General features: G+C 38.4%; 1 protein-coding gene across 36 annotated transcripts in view; it reads right to left on the bottom strand.

Moving 5' to 3' along the window:
• NRXN1 (neurexin 1) overlaps nucleotides 1-22350 on the bottom strand; it is a 693385-nt gene that overhangs the window by 207009 nt on the left and 464026 nt on the right. For all 36 annotated transcript variants that reach the window (XM_074536869.1, XM_074536872.1, XM_074536888.1 and 33 more), the window contains one exon: nucleotides 14665-14846. In XM_074536869.1, coding sequence (XP_074392970.1) covers nucleotides 14665-14846 — 182 coding nt within the window. The remainder of the gene's footprint in view (nucleotides 1-14664; nucleotides 14847-22350) is intronic.

Here is a 22350-nt window from a genome sequence, read left to right as displayed (position 1 = left end):
TCAAATATTTTCAGTGTGAAAAGGAAGGACTGTAGGGAACAAATTAGGTTTGCTAGCAAACCAGAAGTGCCTGTGACTGCTGCCTCTGAGGGTCAAAAGTAATAAATTCCATGCACCGCTATCCTGATATTACCCATGTAGCAGGAGATAGTGAAGATTAATATCATAATTAGAAATGCTGAACAATATCTCCATTACAAGCTAGATAAAGTGGCAATCCTGACAGCCACAGCAACAAATTTATTCATTGTTTTTCTTCCAACTGAATGAAAGGACGTACATTATCAGTCTGGACAACTTCTAATATTTTGGGTCAATGAAGCAAATCCACGACCTGCCTTTGTGACTGCAGAAGTGCAAAATAAGCTGGTGAAGCTGCATGGCACAACTTGGGGGAGAAGGAGGTTAGATAGGGTGACTAAAGGAGGGTGCCCCAGAGGAAACCCCAGGACACAGTCATCTGACACCAGCACACATAGAAAATTGAGATTTAGACCCAGAGAACAATGCCAAAGAGAAAAAACCTCTTCCATGCTTAAAGCAGACTGAGCTTTTATAACATGAGCCTGAAGTTGTGACAACTCTTAATAGCCAAAGGATTTTTTAAAATCAACATTCCATTAAAATCATTAGAAAGCTGCATCACAAATAGCCAGCAGTGTTAACAAACTAGAAAGTTTACACTACAAATTAAACAGGAAAGCTTATCCTCCATGACTTGTGAGTGACTTTTATCTTTTAGATAAACTTCATGCACAATTGTGAGAAGAAACCTTAAAAAACATTTCACAGAGCTGCACAGCTAAGTCTGCAGCCAGTGAACTGGCCAAAAAGCTCAAAAAGCTGCAAAATAAATTCACCCCAATTGCCAGTTATTTTCTCAATATAACCAAATGTGTTTTGCTCAGCAATCTATTTAGCCCAATGGGGTTATTTTGGATTTCCACCAGGATGGTTCAAATTACCTCACCACTCCCACACACCAACCAAAGCAAACACTTGCTAACATTTGAGAGGTGGGCGAGGAGGCAAACTTAGTTACATCACCAGCACCTTTCCCACAAGCTGACGAGGAGGCACATGCCAACAGTCAGGAGAGAACACAGCAACAGCCCCTTGCAGGGCTGGAGAGCAGCTCCCAGCCTCACAGAGCCACGTTTCTTCCCCACATTTAGCAGCAAAGCAGTTCTCTAGTGTTAAAAAAAGTGGGGATGTTGGTATGGTAGTGTCGCAGACATCTTTTCATTAAAAATCCTTCCTTAGGATTTTTCCTTCTGAGAGGTCTCAGGCACAAAAAGTAAACATTGATTATCTGCTGCTGTGGAATGCAACAGGTAGATCTGTGATTGGTCTCATGTGGATGTTCAGAATTAATGGCCAATCACAGCCCAGCTGCCTCTCTCTCTGTCCAAGCCACAAGCCTTTGTTATCATTCATTCCTTTCTATTCTTAGCTTAGCCAGCCTTCTAAGAACCTTCTCTTCTATTCTTTTAGTGTAGCTTTAATGTAATATTTATCATAAAATAATAAATCAAGCCTTTTGAAATATGGAGTCAAATCCTCATCTCTTCCCTCATCCAAAGACCCCTGTGAACACCGTCGCATGGTAGAGACAGAGAGAGAACAAGTTTCTGGTGCTGCTGCACAGTCTCGGAGTTTGCTGCTGACACCAAGACCAATGGATATTTTTAAAAAAAAAATGCTCAGCAGCAGCAGCTCACTCACTCCCATTTCTGGGTCTTTAGGAACAACATCAGGGAACCTCACTGTGGTTACATCCAAGCATTCCTCTTAGATCATTGCTGGACCTAAACTTTCCAGTCAAAAACTGCAGCATAAATGGGATCCTGCAACCTAAGGAGAACCTGCTCTACCCACCCCTTGCTGGCAACAGTGAACACATGCAGGCTAACTTTAGCAAAAACACACAGCAGAAGTCTCCATGGCATCCCCAACACCAATAGGAACGAGCCTGATCTCGAAAGCATAAATTAACAGGGCCTGCCCACAGAGCCAGCTTCACTGCTAGCCATCAAGCAGGAAATTTTTTCCAATACCCAGTAGCATTGTTGCAATTAAACCAGTTATTTCTTACCTTATGCTGACAGGCAACACACATGAGCCACAGTTGTGATTGTTAATAACCTATATGTGCTGTATGTGTGCTTTCATACCAGTCGCTCTCTGTCTTCTCTTTTATGTACAAAACAGAGCCCATCCCTTCATTTTCTTCTGGGGAATTTAATAAACTAGAGCATTCAAAAAATTAGAATATATTGCTGATTCTTTTAGTAGCTGCCTTCTCTCCCTACCTCCTTTTGGAAAGCCAAATACTCAGAACTGGACATCCTTCTTCAGCCAAGATCCCAGCAGAACTGTGCTAACACCAAACTTTTCCTCCTCTGCCACCCCATGTTGTCAGTGCATCCCAGATTGATGCTTGTCTGTGTCTGCAGCAAATTGCAATCAGCTGTAACTTCCCAATCTTTTCTGTAGAACTACTTCTAGGCCACAATTATTCCTCATTTTATAGCCGTGCATTTGATTTTTCCATCTTAAGGTACAGGAATCGGCGCTTTCCTTTGTAGAAATTCATCTTCCTGATTTCAGATTATTTCTCCACTTTATCAAGCTCATTTTGAATTTTAATCAGTTCTCCACAGTGCTTGCAACCCCTGTCTCCCCTCCTCCCACACTAGCACAGCTTGGTGTCATCATGTACCACACTACAGCTGTGACAAGGAGACGTGCTGGTGGCTTTTTTTAAGTTTGAATATGCAGTGAAAAGCAAGAGGAAAGAAAAGAAAATCAATGCTTTAAGAGTATCAGTTTAAATAGCCAGCAAAATATTCAAAAAGTAGATTAGGAATAAAACCCCAGAAATATTAAATATCTTCCAAAGGAGAATCTCAGCTGAGCACTAAGTTGTGACAAGTTTTTAACTCTGGGGAAGGCATTGCCCATTAATTTAGCCCTTGGCAGCACCTATCTTTAATTATATACCCACATTAATAAATAAATATAACCAAGGGAGATTCTGTGATTGTTTATGGGCCAGGCAATATGTGGTGGAAAACATGAGTTTTGCAGCACTTTTAGTCTTATTCCCATCTTAATTATATTATTCTTATATTTTTCCTGGAAAGAAATACCCAAATCATATAACCATGGTTTCACTATACCCTTTGCATTATCCACTGATATTTTAGAATGTATTAACAGCAGAGCCATCTTCTTTTAGCCTCAGAGCACATACTCAGGTGTTTTTGTAGGCAGGCAATTAGAAGACTGAAAAGTCTTGCAAAATGTTCCTCTGTATTGTTCCATGGAGAGCAAATCTAGAAGCACCAAACAACTGCAGCATCCCATGGCACTATTAGAGACAAGAGTTACTGCTCACTGTGCAAAGTGACTTGCAGATGTCTACAAAAATCTTGCAATTAAAAGAAAATAAAAAATCCTCAAATGGGAAGCCACCTCCAAAACCCCTCATAGTTGCTATACTACAAACAGTCCATGTATATGTGGATATGCTTCCTGCTAAAACCCAACTCTTTTCAGACCAAGGGTGGGCAATTTGACATTAAAACATTCCTTATATGAGCTTAATTAGGAATTTCATAGCACATTCACTAGCAAGCCCCGTTTGCTTTGGAAACAAGCAGTAGAGAATTCCCCTGCCTTTTCCTGTTTGCTGAGTAGCAAATCAAAACACAAACCTGGGATATCAGGGAAGGCTCTCTGGGAAAGAAATAAACCAAAACCAACTTGTCAAATGGGACTCCCTGCTGCTGCCTACCATGTGGTGCTCTAGTGAGCTGCATCTGTTCAGCTATTAAACATCGTGGTGAGCTTGATTCCGACAGCAGCGGTATTATCAAATATGCTGAGTGGTTATTAAGGCTCTCTAGAATAATCTTTCCACTTTTTATTTTGGTTGGTAGAACTTACTGTAAAGTAGCTTCATGTATGGTAATGCTCTTTATGTCCCTAAATGAGAAGGTGCTGCTACACTGACAGCCTTAAAAATTCCATCTGCAAAAAGCCAGTGAAATGCTGAGCGCTTTTGCTGCAGGAACTCTCTATTTTTCCCTGGAATTCACTGGGTCAAGGAAAAATGCCCCATATGGGGAACAAGGGCATTAATGGGGTGTCTCAGCAGACATGAAGAAGGCAGCTTGTTGCATTCAGTTTGTGGGCAGTAAGTTGCAAGTCCATCAAGGGGAAGGGCTGAACTAAAAATAAGAGATTCTGGACCAAAGTGGAGCATGATGATATCTGCTGTAATGCTTCATCCTCATCCTTCAATCCAGAGGTTTGGGATGAAGAGGAGTACCTGACCCAAAGGTGGAATAACAGAGGGAAGAATTCCCAGTGCTGTGCAGGCAGCTTTTCCAGCCCACAAAGAACGTGCAATGCTGCAGCAGCGAGTGTGATTTACATCTCCCTGAGGGAACATCTGGACTTACATCTCACCCTTGACTGAGCATAGATCATCACCTACAAATTCCAGCACGAGAAGTTAAAGCCACGTTAGCAGCTTGGTGCTGCTGCAGTGAAGGTTTGGGGATAATTTCACAGAGAGCTGGCAAAACTGAAGGGCTGTGTCTTGCCTTTGTTCCTCAGCATCCCCTATTCAACATGAGCTAGGTAATTATCGACAGGCAGGAAATGCATGAGTCAGTTCCTTCAGCTAATCCACGCTCTGAAGCATTAGCATGTTTCAGTGTAAATGGGCTTTCACAAACAGCCAGATATTTAAGCATCTCCAAACACTTAACAGGGAAACTCACCTGTTGTTAGCGGGATTGTTAGATTGTTACATTAAACATAAACCACCGGAACACAGAACATTGACAGTATCAGTTCATTAAATCTTTATCCTGTCTATTATTGTTGCAGGAATTCCTCTGAGTGGTATGATCTAAGCAAAATAAAAAAAAAAAAAACAGCAGCAGCCCGCTGTCAAGTGGGAAGAATCACTGCTGGATTCAAAGAGAAGGCAAATATTGTACACCTGTGGTTGTTGCTGGGAGAGAAAGCCACAGGCTGCTCAGTGATCCAGCAGCAGTGGAGATGCACTGATGTCAGGGGTGTCAAGGTAAGAGAGACAGTGATTAAAGAGCATAGGCAAGTAAGTGAGAAGAAGATGAAGATAGAACTGGCAGCCAGGGCTTCAGAGAACACAAATAAATTTCCTGCTTTGGCTCTGTTTCCTGAATAAGCCTGGTGCAATGAGTTAGTGCCAAGGACTACAAAAGTTAAGTAAGTTAATTGGATGTAATGTAGGAGCCAAGCCCTGTGTGTCCAGTTTCACCCTCCCCTACACCCACCCAGTGATTTTACTCCAGTTTCTCCTCACTGATACAGTGGTCTAATGAAACAGAGAAAGGCTCAAGAAACAATCTATAAGGAGAAAAGCAAACTAGCATTACATACGAAAAGAAGTTTTCAATTTTGTGATGACACTGAGGCTTCACAGAGCAAAACCTGAATTAAGTAAGTGGTCTAATTAACTAATTGTGAGTTACAATTAAGGTGGTATCTCACAAAACCAGAATAGTATTAAGATGAGCTTTCCTTATTTGCACAAAGTGATTAACTACATTAGCAATATTTACTTAACCAAATGACTGAATGAAAGCAGCAGGCTCTGTAAAATTGCTTCTGCACCTCACCTTCCACCAATAGTTTTCTGACTTGATGATCCTGCTTGTACTTACTCATATTTCTGCAATATTTTCAAACAAATCAATAGTGGAAGTGATGGGATGAGGATTACTTGGAGTTAGAATCTCTTCAGGTCTCCAGCAGCACTTTTGCCCTGATCTTGCTCTACATCAATAGGCCAACCACTCTCACTAGTATTAAAAAATAATATTGTTCATACTGCATATCCACTGGGAAACCACTACACTGGTACTTTGTGCTGCAGTGCACACTTCATCCTTATCCTCACTTAGGGCTCATAAATTCAAAAGACAGGGAGTTAATGAGCCAGATCTTGGATTCTGGCTTTTATTTGTAGGAAACAAACCCTGATCTGTCCTGTGCAAACCTGGCCCTTCTTCAGAGGGTCAACAGCAGTCTGAGAGTCACTGTCCCTTATTCAAGCTGCCATTAGGAGCTGAAAGCACAGTCTAGGATATGCTGAACGTGATGCCATTACTCCAGTCTGGCTTTTTTCATTCTTTTTTTTCCCAAAACACACACTGTCAGCCCAAACCTGTCCTCTGCCTGCACTGTCACAGCTTCTGACACACTGGGTACACATTCCTTCCACCTGGTGTTGAGCCAGCCATGCCCAGCAGGGAGGAGGGAGTACAAATCTTGAGCTTCTCTAAAATTCAACAAGACCTAGGTAGGAATAAGCTTGGAAATATTATCAGGGCTGACTCTCATATATAACAAACTGCATATGCTTATTTTATATGTATACATAAATAAACGTACAATATAGATACTATTATATCTATGTATAAATGTAATAAGCAGAATATCGCCTCCAAAGAATAAGTGGACAAAAGCAGCCTATTCTTGGATTTCTCTCTCAGTCATCCAGAGCTCTCATTCTCCAAATAATGACAATCATTTCCTGCATTTCAGTTCCTTCTTCATTTGGATGATCAGCCAGGTTACAGTGAACACCTCAATGGCTCTGCTACTTCAAATAGTCAAGTATCCTTTTAATCTTAATAAAGTTGCTAAAATGCCTGCTAAATTTTTCATCAGTGCTTTTTATACATGGCAATGTTCTGGGAGAGTTGGTGCCAAGTTATTAAAATATCTACAACCTTCATACAGAAGGATGTTGGCTAGAAGCCAGCACCAGCAATTTTACATTACAAGTATGTGATTAGGTTATGATGGATCTAAAACGTCAATGAGAGGAGATAACATTAAATAGGAATGGTGGGAGGCAAGACGGTCTATTTATTTATTTGTACGTCATAAACTAATTCCTGTGTCCTCCTTTCTGAAGTCAGAAATTTGTTATTTGTATGTGAAAAGCCTTGATACCCATGGATATGCCTCCTAATTCTGGCCACATGTTGTTGCTGCTTTTGTTTTTTAATCAAGAGGAACTTATCAATGGTTCTCATCAGGAAGTTCTTCCATGTGAGTACCCATACAGTCACCACCTGAGGTGACTCTCCTGTCCTTCCTATGCCTCATTTCATGGTAAAGAAAATGTATGCAATCCCTGAGACCCCTGGATGTTTGCCACTTGTTTCACTAGGATTCACTGGGATTGCTGAATTTGCACAACACAGGAGTTTGTGCTCAAAGACATGGCAGAAGAACAAGTTGGGGAACAAGGGAAAGGGAAGAGAAAGAAATAATCCTTGAAAATATGACTGGATGTAATCCATACAGCAATTCAGAGCTTTAAAAGTGACAATGTAAAAAATTAGAGGAGCTTTATGAGGAGGTCACGAGCCTCTTCAAGTTTGTGCTAATTAAATATGCTTGGTCTTGTGCTTTCTCTTCCAAATTGGTCCCCTTGAATTCTTAAAAATGCAGATTTTTTGTTAATAATATAACATGACCCAGGACAAACCCCTTCTATTCCTAATCTTGGTGCTTTTTTAAGGTCAGAAAGAAAATTAAGTTCTGTGTTTATGTTCTCTCCTCGTGCCAGATCTAAGGTTCCATTTGTGCACAGTTTGCAACAATAAAGTCTTCCTATGACTTGCCATCAAATTCAGTACCAAAGTTCTGGGTCTTAAACAGTTCTGCCAACAGATGGATTCAGTTTCCAGGGTAATTTTGATATATGCAGGATCAGAAGGAAATTTAGAATCCACTACCAGACGTGTACAATAACTTCATACAACACCATAGCCCATGCAATTCTTTCCATATTGTTTCCAGCTGATTATTATATATGTGGGCCCACCAGAAGTGTTTTTAAGACCTACCCACCTTCAGCCAGGCTTTACACCATTTCTAGAAGGAAATACTTGAGGAGGTTCATCACTGTTTGAGGGCTGGAGCATTGGAACTGATGTGGAACTTTAGCTGGGAAGTTGGGTCCTACTGGATGTGCAATTTTCTTTGGTCAAGGGTCTGGCAGGTGGTGACCCCATCACACAGCATGTTTTTTTTTTGGGAAGGAAGGTTGTGTTCTCCCAAAAGCACAAAAGGAGCAGGATGCATAAAGGAGTTATTTGCTGGATAGAGGGAAGCGAGAATTTCTATTTGATCCCAAGATAGAGGAAGAAAAGGAGAGGAGCTGCCTCGCTCAAGCACATTTCTAGGCTGATAAACCAGGGAGATCATCCCTACCACACTGGTATACTGCATCTTCCCCAAAACATCAGGATTTCTCCTTGCAGTGCTCCCTGATGGCAATATCAGAGTCAAACTGCTTAATTACATCATCTGTACAAATTCCATTCATATTTTTCATACAGTAAGGTATCAGTCTGTTCTGTGCCAGAATTAGCACATTTCCATGACCTTCCCTCAGCAATTTGGCCTGTTTATGGCAAGAACAGACCACTGTAGCTCAATGTGCAATAACAGATTGTGCAGACTATTCGAGACGAGGCATTAACAAATTGCTTATATAATAAAAGCCCTTTTCAGAGCTTTTTTTAATCTTTGCCTCTGCTGATAGAAAAGAATAACTTAACTGCATGGTTTCAAGGCATGACTTGACCATCTCAGTGATTCATTTATTTTCTTTCCTACAGAGTTAGATCTTTAACCTGATCAGTGAGGTAAATGATTGCTGCATTTAGTACAAATTCCCTAGATTAATTCAGTGCTCCAATTCTAATTAACTTAATGTTTGTGTGCATTGAATTGCATTCTCACCTACCTGTCTAGTTCCATAAATGAGTCGTCCTTGATTGCACTGGCTTTTTTTTACTCAAACCCATAAGCAAGTCTGGAAATTCTTCTTCCATAGTAATTCTTTTTCAGTTTAAAGGTTAATATATAGTCTGGTTGCTCCCCAAAGAAAACAACCACTGTCCACAATACTTAAAATTACTACAGCATTTTACATACACATATATAAATGAAGAAAGAATTCACAAATAAATATTGCATCTATAAGCATAATAAGGAAATATCAAATAATAACAGAATTCTATAACATCAGCCTTATGAAATGTTCTTGTACTTCAAGGTAGCAGAATATTAAAAACCACAACTCTGATAAACATAATGTCCTAAAGTCTTTCCAGGGCTCCAAAGTGATCCCTGATGCCCACTTAGCTGATATGATGATGACCTGGTTTTCAGAGGTGCTGACTACATTCAGCTTCCGTTGACTTTAGCCACTGTTGTGCATGTTCAGCACTTCTAAAATATCAGATTTCTGAAAACTAGGTCTGTCTTTTTTTTTTTTTTTTTTAGAATCCCTTCCTGGACGTGAATAATTCAATTTTAAACTCATTACTATTCCGTGAATATACAAGCCAACATTGGCCTTCCCAAATCTTTGCTTTCCATAAGTATGCATCTAATAATAAGGAATTCTAGATTTGTATGATGATTGTAAGAAGAAATCATATTCTAGAAATATTTTTTAAATATTATTAAACTCTTCCTGGGAAAATTAATTAGCTCCAATACAAACCACTAAAATCAAAGGTATTTTTATCCTCAATCTCACTGAAAGTACATCCAGCTCTCTAGGAATTGATCCAAATACAACCAAGTAAAAAACAATTGACTTTCCATTAGACATTAAGCCCAAGACATGTGAAGTATTCAAAAGAGAATAACAAATGCATTTATCATAAAATATTGCAGTTCTTTCCCTGGTACGCTCAAATACAGAACTCTGATCCTCACTTGAGTTTTTCTCCTTCTGTTCACTTGAGGGAAGGTCATTATACTTGCATAAGTTAAAACTATCCATATTTTATGGATATGTACAAAAAAGTCTAACAGAGTCAGCTATTTGAAGCTTGATGTAGCAAAGTATACTGCATATGTATAACTAAGAGACAGAGAGAGGGGAGTAGGAAATAATATTCATTTTAATTCTGCTGAAAGTTTGAAAAGATAAAATTTAAAAATGCCATTTCGACAATTTATATTTTAATATATGTAGTATGTTAATATTTGGGACAAAGAGCATGAACTGAGTGTACTCACTACCCAAAACTCCATTTTCTGTAAGTCATACAATCCTTCCACTCCCATGACTGTTCACCTCAGTCATTAATTGTAACTCTGAAAGCCTCACAAACACATCTTGGAAGTCTAAGGACAATATTGATTAATCCATCATGCCAGTAATGCTACATGTTCACAGTATTTCAGGTTAATTGTGTTGTGCCTTGCATATATTGAAGCCATCTGTTTTAACCATACCCTACTTTTTCAGGTAATGTGTTAGCAAATCTTTTGAAGCAGTTTTCCATGCTTTATCATCACAGTATTAATCTTATTGGTTAGCATTTACTCTAAAATATTGTTTCCTAGTGACATGAAATATAATGAAACAAAAAATATCTACTACCATCTACCCTGAGCTTTTATTTTGATATGTTTTCTGTATCCTAATTATAAACAGTCACTGTCTCTCACTGGAATCACAGCGCATTTCGCCCCCCTTTCCTCCCAGAGATGGTTAGGACAACATTCAAAACATTGTCACATCTGCCTTATTCCTTATTTTAGAGCTCTGAATGTTTCCTATGAGAATGTTCATCATAATTCAGCAGGTGCATACCTGTAAGTGAGATTAATTAATGCATTCTCACCCTGTTTGAGTTAGGAGAAGTGATCAGTTCAGCTTAAGTAGCTCATGTGCCCTAGGCTGGGTGTCTTTGGAATGCCAAAGCTTTATACTTTTAAATGCTCTGCTGGCCTTATGCTCCATACAAACTTGTTCTTAACTTCAAAATCAGCTACCACCATGAAAACAGCTGCTTTGTGCTCCACAAATACTTTGATTTTCAAACAAACGACACAGACAAAAGACACAGAAACTGCTGATTCTTTCTATCAGGCATAAAAAAAAAAGTAACATTTTGTTATAAAGTCTTTCATTTTAACAATGAAAGATTAAAACATGCTATAATTTACATATTTTTATAATGGCTGGAGTCTGTTGATGGAAATACATCCTTCTCAAACAGAGCAAATACCCCTTGTGCAACACAGGAGAATTAGTTTCCTATGCTACCAGCATTGACAGAAAGAGAGATGTAACAGGACTTCTTAGCCCTTTGACATGATATCTTTGTCTAACTTCACTTTATTCGTCACCATAGGAAAGCTAAAAATTCAAAGTAGCAACAGCACAGTGCCTGTGGAAGACAATGACATTCATATGTTTGTACACTTGGCTTTCTAATGATGTGGGATAACAGGGTAGGAAGAGAAGAAAAGTGGAGGTAAGAACAGGAATCACCGGCAGAATTACCTAAAGGCACTAAAAATCAGACAAAAAGGTAAGGGTAGGAGTGCACATGGTGATTAATTGAACACTGCACAAAAAGCTGCAGCCTTTTTCCATGTGACATGGAGATGGATGCAGACCATGTCATGAAAAGAAAAAAAAGGAAGCTTGCATTAATTATCAGAGCTACTTGTCCTTCATCTATCCATCAACAGGAGAGGAAGTGGCAGTAGACTTTTAGGTAGGATATCTATTTCCTCTTGAACTAGATCTCCCAGCAGAGACGGCATGGGAGCCCACTTCCAAACGAGAAGTCAAATGATTGAAATGAAAGCTAATTGCTGCAGCTCTGGATGACTAAAACATTTTAAAATCCCTTTCCTGAAGTACTGTTCTGCATAGGTATCATACACACAAACAGTCCTTTATATTTATGCTGCTACAGTACAGGTAGAATTTTATAATAATCTGTCTTGTAATGTAAAATATTTGCACTGGAACTGTTAAGCATCTGGAAGTAATGCAGACTACACATTTTTAAAAATGTTTCTCATAACAATGGCTATTTGGAGAGGTTAAATATTTATTATAAATAAATATGTTCCGAAGCTAACACCAAAAGTGTGATTCAGATGATCAAGCAGCAGTTTTCAAAATCAGAATTTGATTTCATTATTAAAACTTGATTTCATTATTAGGTTTACACTGTCTTTAAGTAAATGGAATAATAAAGAGGGCAAGCACACACTGATGTACCATAACCTAATTTATATTTTCCTCTTCCATTTCTAGAATGAAGAAAGTTAAGAGCAAGCTACCTCAAAGCTCTCAAGCACCCTCCCCAACATGCTTGTGAGGGCTATAATCTAAATTTTTTTAAAGCAATAGTTCCAGGGCAACTTTTTTTGCCCTGGAAAACACACAGGTGAGTTATCCATGCACATTGCATCTCCAGGTACACATGCACTTTTTGCTCATGCATATTCGCAGTGAGTGGGTACATGCAAAAGAACATGCACAATTAAACACTTCCCTCCTTCTAGTTTTATCTCTTTCTACCATCCATAGCATATTTCTGGTTGTTTGGTAGATAAGACACCTCTAGTGGCATCTACACCTTGTGAAAGAAGGAAGTTCTGAATGACAAACCCCTCCTACTGTTTTGATTAGGGCTGGTTTAACACAGTAGCTGCCAATATGGAAACATTAAAAAAAATTAACTTTTTTTCAAGTATAACACATATGTAGACCTCCCTGTTTCTATGTTCTCTTCATTTTTAGAACTGTGATATCTCACACAATATCCTTCTGAGCTAAAATGGATCTCAGGTAAAATTCTCAGAAGTATCCGCAGCTCAACTGACTTTAATGAGATATATGGTCTTTGGTGTCAGAAGTGCTTTTGAAAATTCTGCCTTTCAACTTCCCTTTGAATATTATCCTTATTTGAATTAGATTCTGGGAAATTATATCCCAATAGTTTTCCAAGCTTTATCTATCACTGACTACTGTCATAAAAGTCCTTGCCAAATGTCTTAGGATTTCAGGTCGATCCCTCAGTGCCTCCACTCTAGGGACAGACTACTCTGAAGCTGCTCTCAGAGGTCAAACCTCATTCCAGGGAAATTTCACAGTTACCATTTTGCTCTGAAGCAGAACAGGCTTCAGGGAGGTTCCCAAAATCCCTTGCAAAGGCAGTAGGGGGATGCTAGTATCACCTCATACAGCAGGATGATAAAAGGCTTTGCTGCTTCTCAGAAATTTCAAAAGAATGACTAAAATATAATTTACCATTTTTCCCATCCCTGTTAAGCTGGAAGTGTTTCTGACCATAGAAAACTCCCAATTATTCTTTATTTTTAAACCATCTTTTGCTACAGCATGGGTATAAGCAAGTTATTTGAGAAAAAAAATTTGAAAACTACAAACATTTATGAGCAGGCAATAAGTTTTCATCTCCAACTCATAATTTACGAACATTAATGTTTGCTTTAAAATAGAAATATCGTGGCTAGATGGAAGAGCAAACAAATATGATAGCTTTGATAGACTTCAGGTACAGTAAAATTACAAGGAAAACATTCCTTTGTATGCTAATGAACAAAAAAAACTGCAAGAAGGAGGTAACTCTGTTGACCACAGAGGGTGGATTTGCTCTGAGATGGCAAATAAAGAGGTAAATTATAACAAGGCACCTGGTGTTTGCAAAGCAAATATTTGAATTCTATCTAGCAACACAATACTTGCCTTGAAATATGTAGGCTCTCAGTTTTTCTGGCACGTGGGAGAAGTTGCTTTGTTCTCATTTTCAAACTAAGATTGCACAAAACCAGCCAACTACTTCATCCATGTGATTCAACGTAAGATAAGGTTATAGACAACCTCTGAATTTTATTTAAGGTTTTCTTTCTTTATTTACTCAAGCCAGTAAATAAATAAAAAATCACCTTTGTCCACAATGTAAGAGTGCCTTTGCAGAAAAAGGAATCTGGGAAGATTGAATACCATAATCCCATCTAATTTTGAAAATGATCATTGCTGAATGCTTTCTGAGGGTAAAAGTGTAATTGGTTATAGATCAATAAGTAATTTCATTCAAAAAGAACTCAACTCTTCCTGAAAGTAGAGACATTCTCAAATAAAAATCAAACGAACACATTAACAAAGTTCATACTAATCTAAACAACAAAATTTTATACTGCTCTAGTTATGTTTTTCTCAATTGATCACTTATTTATGATGCCATAAAACTCCTTATGCTTTCAATTTTGATTGCTAGTTCCTTGCTTTAAGGCAGCTGAAATTACTTTCTAAGACTTCCTAGCCTGACAGTCTTCCTGCTTAAGATTTACCATCATAAAAGAGTGGTGAAATCAGAGGACAAATTCTAATAATAACAAAAAGCACAGTCAGCTGTGATACACTGCAATTCCACTATTAGATTCCAGATTAAATCGCCCAGGATAAACATACCTTCCTCTGATACTGCTAAATTCTGTTCCATGTAATTACACTGCAATAAACTGCTCTATCTGTACAGGTAGTATCGCACTATGATTTTTAATTGAGAAGCTATGAAAAGTAGCACTGTAGCAAAAAAAAAGGCATTCTGAGAATGTCTGAGACGCTGTACAACATCATCTGCAATAAACCAGCATCATTTAGCCCACTATTGACCCCAAAATGTTCATTAATTCCTATAACCACACTCCGACAAAACAAATTGAAACCCCCACGAACGCAAGCACAGGCAAGACAAGGAGAAATCTCACACCTTTGGTGAGATGATTACTTACAATATGCAGCTCTAAATAATCTCCAAGGCCAGTAGAGCTGTCCACTCGCACCAGCACAGCCTCTTTTTGCACAGTGCTAAACCCTATTGCCAGTCTGTCTGCTCGAGTGCTCGGCCGGTCGTTGGGAGGCCACGTGTAAGTGATCTGTCCACCACCTTTGCTAAAGATATACGTTGTCCCCGCTGTTAGAGAAAAAAAAAAAAAAAAAAAAAAGAAAAAAAATAGAAATAAATATAATCAGCCCACTTGCACCGGTGCAAAGCCACGAGAAAATCATACGCCCTACATAAATCAGGTTCTCACGCAGTAAATGGATTCATAGGCTGTATTTCAATGTGAAGAGGTCTTTATCTCAAAAAATTATGCAGCAAGTGAAATATTAGTGGGTTTTATATTGTGCAATCAGCACTGAATATAACTTAATTGCAAATGAAACAACTTGAAATACCATAGCTCTGATTCAGAAATGCATATCTGTTTGGAAGAGTTCTTAAGCTTATGCTTGATAAACATATTTCTGTGATGTGTAGAACAGGGATGTGTTAAACCAAATGCTTTTCCCAACTGAAATGCTTTTACCAACTGGACCTATGTGGAAAAATCAAGTCATTCCAGTTGCCTCCTGGCTGACAAAAAAAATGCAACTACTTAGTTAGACAATTAAAATTATGCATGATGGTGGCCAGCAAAGCAAGATGTTAACAAATACATTCAGATAAGACTTTTACAGATCTGAGGTTTATCATCTTGTGACAGATGGGGATAACAAGTGGAAACACACTTTACTTGTCATGTCAGGACAAAGAGATTATTCTACCATCTGAGTAAGCAATGGCTTATTTGCATAATGCTCAATGTACATCTTTCACAAGTGGAAATCTTTACACATTACATCCAGAGCGCACTTACAAAATCTATAATCTGTTTGAAACAAATGTTGTAATCCAAAACCACTTAGCACTCAGGTGCTTAACTTCATCACCAGCACATTTCCTCAGAACTAAAATAGCAGCATATCCGGACATTTTCCATTTAAAACCTGTACCTTAACAACAGCACAGAGCTGGCAAATTGTGCACGCACTTGATCTTCCATTGGAAAAGCCACTACAAGCTATCTACTCCTTTTCCATGAGGATAGGTCAAAGCTTAGGAAGATATGTTAATTCATTGTAAATGCAGGAGTCCAGTTTTACTACCTGTCCTAAACTGTCTCAACATGTGGCTATTCTCAATTTTTCTATTTACTTATATTACATTTTATCTATTTTATTAAATATCTAATGATAGGACAAGTGGAAATACTTTTAAACAAAAAGAGAAAAGATTTAGATTAGATACCAAGAAAAAATTCTTTACTCAGAATTCTTTACTCAGAAAGTGCCTCTAGTAGTGAAGCACTGGATCAGGGTGTAAAGAGAAGTTGTGGAGAACCCATCCTTGGAAGGCCAGGTTGGGTGGAGCCTTGAGCAACCTGATCTAGTGAGTGACAATCCTGTCCATGGCATGGTGTTGGAAATAGATAATATTTAATGTCCCTTCCAACTCTTACTTTTCATAGAATCATGGAAAAGTTTTCCAGTTTATTCCACCCAACGCTCTCACTCCATACTTTCCATGTCCATGTAAGGACACAGCACAAAACAACATAATTCTAACTCTCTTAGTTTCTTTCAAGGTTGACCAAAGATGCCATTATCATATAAAGGAATCTAAAATCCCTTGAACATGTGGATTTTTAAAGCCAAAGCCAAGAAGGACTGAAGGACTGTACACTTACACCACTTGTTCAGCTCCCAGATGTCTCAAAATCTTACTCTACTGCTGAGCAAGACTGCTTTGTGACAGTCATAATGCAAAAAGGACACTTGGTCTTTTTGAAAAGATCTCATATATTTATTTCTAACCTCACTTTTCCTTTATGGAATTACATGCCTATTAATTAGGGCTTTTTGGCAGTGCCATCACTCTAATAATTTATACACAGTGCATACCACTAAAGTCACTGTATATCTCAATTTTATATTAATACACTTGTGGGATAGTTTCACTGTGCTTCAGATGGATCTGCTGGCTTTCCTCCTGATGCCAAAATACCAACCAGGATGTGTCTCAGGAGAGTTTGTCAATTTCTTCAGCAAAGACAAAGACAATAGCAGGACTGTTATTTAAGATTTCACTTACACTTCAGGTGAAATCAGGTCTTATCTTTACTATAAAAAGAGTTTTGCAAGAGTAATGAAGAATGGGGCTGTGCCAGGGATTGGTAATGGACATAGGCAAAAGGTGTCTGGTTTAGTGGTTTAGCAATGTGTGTGACAAAGCCCTCCTCCTCCTGCTCTCCCACCCTTGCTTTCCTCCTAGGTCTGAAATGTGCAATAATCTGCTGTGCATCATTAATCTCCAGTTACAGTACATGCTGAAACAAAGACATGTTAGACAGGTAATATCACTGCTGAGAGTCCCCAAGTTCTCCTCTCTGTTGCTACTGCTGACTTCAAATCTCCAAGTGATGAGTTGGGACCTTCATGGAGTTTATGTCACTGTGGTGTCTGGAGTGAAAGGATTTGTTCTGTGTTGGTGAAAAACAGAGAGCTTGATCCAAAGCTCATTAAAAACAGTGACAGCCTTTCTCTTGACTTCATAAAACATTGTGTCAGGTCATGAATGAGGTTCTTATAAGTAACAAAAATGAGAAGGCTTAGAAAAAACAACTCCTTACACCTCAATGTCACAGATGGAGCTGTTAGAATAGTCCCTAAGATTTAAGTGGCAGTGCATAATTCTCCTTTTCTTGGTTGAAACAGATGTGTTTACTCAATTAAAAGACAAAGAAAAAGCCTGCCAAGCATGGTGGAGTCATACTGAATACAATGACCCAGAAGTAAGTCTTCAGATCTGAACAATGAGAGGCTCTGCTGTTCTTATTCAGAGTGAATCTTTGCTGCATTTTTTTGTTAAGTACTGCCCTTCAAATCAACCGGGGAAGAGCAATTCATTCCATACTGCTGCCGCATTGAAGGCAAGGTCAATGTCAGTGGAGCTGGGTAAATCTAGCTGTAAATCTTAAACTACATAGAATAAACATCAAAGTTAAAAAAAAGTATCTCTTATTCACCAGAACATGTGGCTTATGGGTTTTTATGAGACAGCTTTCCCTCCTTTATAACTGCCCATTTTGTAGCTCTTGGAAGTAACTGCGTGTCTGGTGAAAGACTAATTAATCCATGCTGATGAATACAGATCTGCCTCTGTCTGAGCTGCACGGGGAGTCACGTTCCTCGAATTTCCTGTATTAATTATGGAAAAAATGGGTCGGAAGCCATTTGAGAATAGATCCTCTGGTGTTTATATTTCAAGAAAGACAAATATAATAATGTAAAATTTATTACTCTGGGATTGATCTCAGCTTATAGCCCGACCTCCCATTAACTATTAAAAGCTAGAAACGGAGCAGTTGTTGGAAACAGCCCTCCTTACTATCAGTTTTGGGGAAACAACAGAGGAAGCCTAATTCACTTGGCTCATAAAGGCTTTTATGCTGTCTAACAAACCTCATAATGTCTCCGCTGCTCTTTCAGAGCATTGTCACGAAACCCCAGCCATCTCCCTTAGCTTGTGGCACTGTGTTGTTCGGGGTTTATCATCTCCAGAGAATTGAAAGCAGCGGAATTATAATGTCAAGAATAGCAATGCCATCAGCACAGTACTTGTAAGCAGGCAACTTTGTAACATGCCAGTTATATCTCTCAGCCACAGAATTTACTGCATAATTCTTTATGCTTCCACGCATCCACACAATGCTTAGGAAAAATGTCCACACAGCTCTTTGAAATTCTTACCCGTGAAAGCATGGTTCCCATTGTAACAAAACGCCAGTGGTCAAGATACTGTAATGTTTTTTAATGGCCTGGGTCTCTGAAGCCCTGCTTGTTTGCAAAATTCATCTTTATGAAATAGTGCATTCATTTCAGCACAGTCTGGCAGCAGCTCAAGGACATCTGCTTACCTCTACAGTATTAAGCAGATAAATATTTTGTTTAGAACCCATTCACTGTATTTATTATTGTTTATGACTGCAAAGCTTTTCAATATTTATTGCTCTGAAGTCACATTTGATGTAGCTTAATAGTTTGCTCAAATCAACAGCTTTCTGCCTTCCTCATGTTCATTCCAATTTTGAGTTTAAGGTATATTGCACTGAAGGGTAATGTACATAATTCCATTTATCCCATATAATGTAAGTAGCATAATGTTTATTTTCAACATTCACATCAGGTTTCAGGTACTGATGAAGGGAATGCAATGGTTTGATTGAGCTCTGGACCCTCATAAACCATGATTCCATCACACTCTGCGACTAAAAAACTGAGGACTGAAGAAGAAATTATCCAATAATGTAATTTTCTTCTTTCTGTATATTATCAGTACTTTGCTCTGGGATACAATGTGAACCCCCTAATTCCCATTACTAACTAATTACTTGCATTGATAAACCTGATGAATCCAGTGAGACTATTTGTGCAGGCTACTAATAATTACCAAGAATGAAGAATTAACAATATGAAAACACATCCACACACTTGTCCAAGTATCTATATGAAGGCATTAATTATATTTCCTATGTTCAGAGGAGCATATAAATCTCCATTAGTACTCATTTTTACATATTCATCTATGTATTTTCAGTCTGCACAAGCTGAAGTTCAGAAAAATACACCACATTTCTGTACATATATTTGTATAGATTTCCTAAGGTAAGTAAAGGAAGGAATGCTTCAAGCCAAAACCATGATACGCCAGGGGAAGGGAGGGAGAGGTGGGGGTTTCAAAATAGTCCACTTGGTGGATTACAATACAACCTTTCTGTATTACTTCTTCCTAGGCTTTGATATGTTATTAATTATTTACCCAGGAGAGAGAATATATGCCAGAGGTTTGAGATGAGGAGGGGATGGCCATTAGGGCTAACCATGGGAAGGAGATGGAAAGAGTTGCTGGAAGAAGTATTTCAAACTAAAGACCAGATTGAACTGAATGCTTCCTGAAGGCGTTCTGATAGATTCTCTCCCACAAATCTGGGCAAGAGCATGGATTGTAACTGCTCTCCTGCAAGAGCACCATCAGATATTTAATAGCAGAAGAGGTGCATTGCATGGGGAAAGAGAAAATGTTCAAAGGGATTATTGCTCCAAAGAGCTTGAGCCACAATGGTAGGAATGATAGTTTTATTTTCTGGCCAGGTTCTCTTAGATTTGTGGGTAATAGGGACTAGGAGCATATTGGTGGTGCTCCTTTGACCAAGCTTGGCAAACCTTGACAAAGGTTCAAAGTTCTCCTGGAAATCTGTTGCTACTCCAAACAATTTCTAGTTAGGTCCTTGTACCTATCTGACTGCGTGCCTGGACCAGGGCTGTTACAAACAGTCTTAACATTTGTCACCTCTAAGGTCACAAGCTGCGCAGCATAATTCCTTAGCAATTCCATTATTTTATTCATTGATTTTCCCTTCTTCCAGAGTAACTGCAACAAAACTCACTGACCAAAGCAGCATTGACAAAGATCATCGCTGGTGTTTGTTGCTAATATTGTCATTAATGATATCATCTTCTCTCTCCAGGCAAAGATGCTTTATTTGAGGAAAATAAAGCATATAGAAAAGGTCTATCAGAGTCCTTTCAGCCTTTTATGGAGCCCACATATCACTGTGCTACAGCTGAGCTCTAAATTTCAGTGCTTCTGTGAGAGACACTGAAGCCACATTGCAACACCTCAACCAACTCAATCAGCTGGAGCAATTAATTTAAATGAAGCAACAAAGCAGTACCTACTACTACTAAATCAAGTGCAACTTTACATTGCATTATAGAACTCCTCTCCCCACTAAGGTGATCCTGATTTGTTTTATCAGATCCTGCAGAACTTTTCATCACCCCGCACCCAATTTTTCAGCGATCAGTACTGTGTGTGGTTTATTATATTCAGCCATGCCTAAGAGCTGTCTCCAGGTAAATGTCCAAGTGATAATAGAACCAACACAATCCCAAGTCACGCTGAGCATCCTGCCCTTTTCAGTGGCATTTGTTGAAGATTCAGGGTACTAAAACAGAAGCAAAGCTTTTTCCTCAGACCACAGGAAAAAAAATCTAAGAAAACCACTCCTTTTCCTACTTCTCCTTTCTTCCAGTCTATGGCATTGGTATTTGGACAGTTGCTTATGTTTTATCTTCCATGCATAATAAAATGGGTGAAAAAAATACTCCATTCCTGTTCCAAAAGTTTGTTATTTAAATTCACCAGTTGCTATCAAGCTCTATTGATAAATAGAGTCAGTAAGTGACAAACAGCTAAAATTTGTGAGTAACAATGGCTCAACAAACATGTATATCTATAAAGAACAACCCTGACACAGCATCAGTATTCCAAGTCAGCATCATTCTTAGCATCATAAATGGCATAGTTGTAATAAAAGTTTCAAAGAATTTAAGGGATTTTCCTACTATAGTGATTTTAATATTTTAAATCAAGTAGCATCTTACACCTCAAATGACCCCGTTGATTTAGATTAGATCACTTAACTGGAGTAAAGTGCTACTCAGTTTGAGTAGGGACATTGAACTAAGAGCCTCCAATTGTGTGAATGAAAAATGAACATAATTTTGAGAAGGACCCCAGCTAAGCAAGAGGTTGCAGAAAGGACTCCTAAGAGAATAGAAATAAGCAGTATCTGTTCATCTGACTTATTACCAAAACATAACTTGATTAAGTGAATATCAATGGACTTGTTAGTATTATGGCACTGAAACTGTAAAATTATTTTTATTAGCTTTGAAACATCCACAGGAAAAAAGTTCTGTGGTTTGTTGAACTCATAAATATGTTCACTTACACACAAAAAAAATATCACTATTTATTTTATGAAAGGATATAGTCCAACACATATCTGACTCAAGAGTGATAAAAGAAAATTATTGTTCTTCTCCAGATTATCTCAGCTTAAAAATTTTATGGGCTGCCTATTACCTATCAATTTTCCAGTATGGATGCTGTTTAAAATCAATTTGAAACATTTCTGTATGAAATGTAAGGTAAGTTATTCCCCATTAGGGCCTTGGACATTTATGCAATGTAAATGGGTGGAAAATGATATATTTGGGAAATTTAAAGCCTGCTTTAAATGTCAAATTGCACTCAACATAAAACATTTTAATCCATTAAAACTGTATTATAGCTAACAAGGATACAACGTCTGATTCTTAAAGCTTGCCAAAAAGTCAGATGGAAATTAAAATCCAAGCGTCTATAAATAAGGAAAGGTTTTATTCCTCCTACAACCTTGTCAACATATAGTTAAATTTCCTGAACACTGTCTACAGAAGTGGAAATTGTGTGGTTGAGAAGCACATATGAGAAGGCAATTGATTGAAAAGCATTTCTGTACTGATAAAATGTAAAGGCACTGTTAAGGAAACATCCCTGTCTGACCATCCAGGAGCCACTCTGGAGTCACCCTCACATCCCCTGAGCTGGGATGGGAGACCCTTCCCAGTTACAGCCCCCCACACTCACATCAACTCTCCTTCCCAGCTCCACACTGGGCTTCCCAGAGCAGAGTCTCAGACCTCCAGAGCCTTAAAACAGTTTAGTCATGGTGCTATAGCTAAACAACAGAATATCAAAACAAAAT

This window comes from Zonotrichia albicollis, chromosome 3 (assembly GCF_047830755.1).
Source record: "Zonotrichia albicollis isolate bZonAlb1 chromosome 3, bZonAlb1.hap1, whole genome shotgun sequence".
Classification (NCBI taxonomy): Eukaryota; Metazoa; Chordata; class Aves; order Passeriformes; family Passerellidae; genus Zonotrichia; species Zonotrichia albicollis.
Note: the sequence above shows the minus strand (reverse complement) of the source record. Positions and strands in the feature narration are given on the sequence as shown.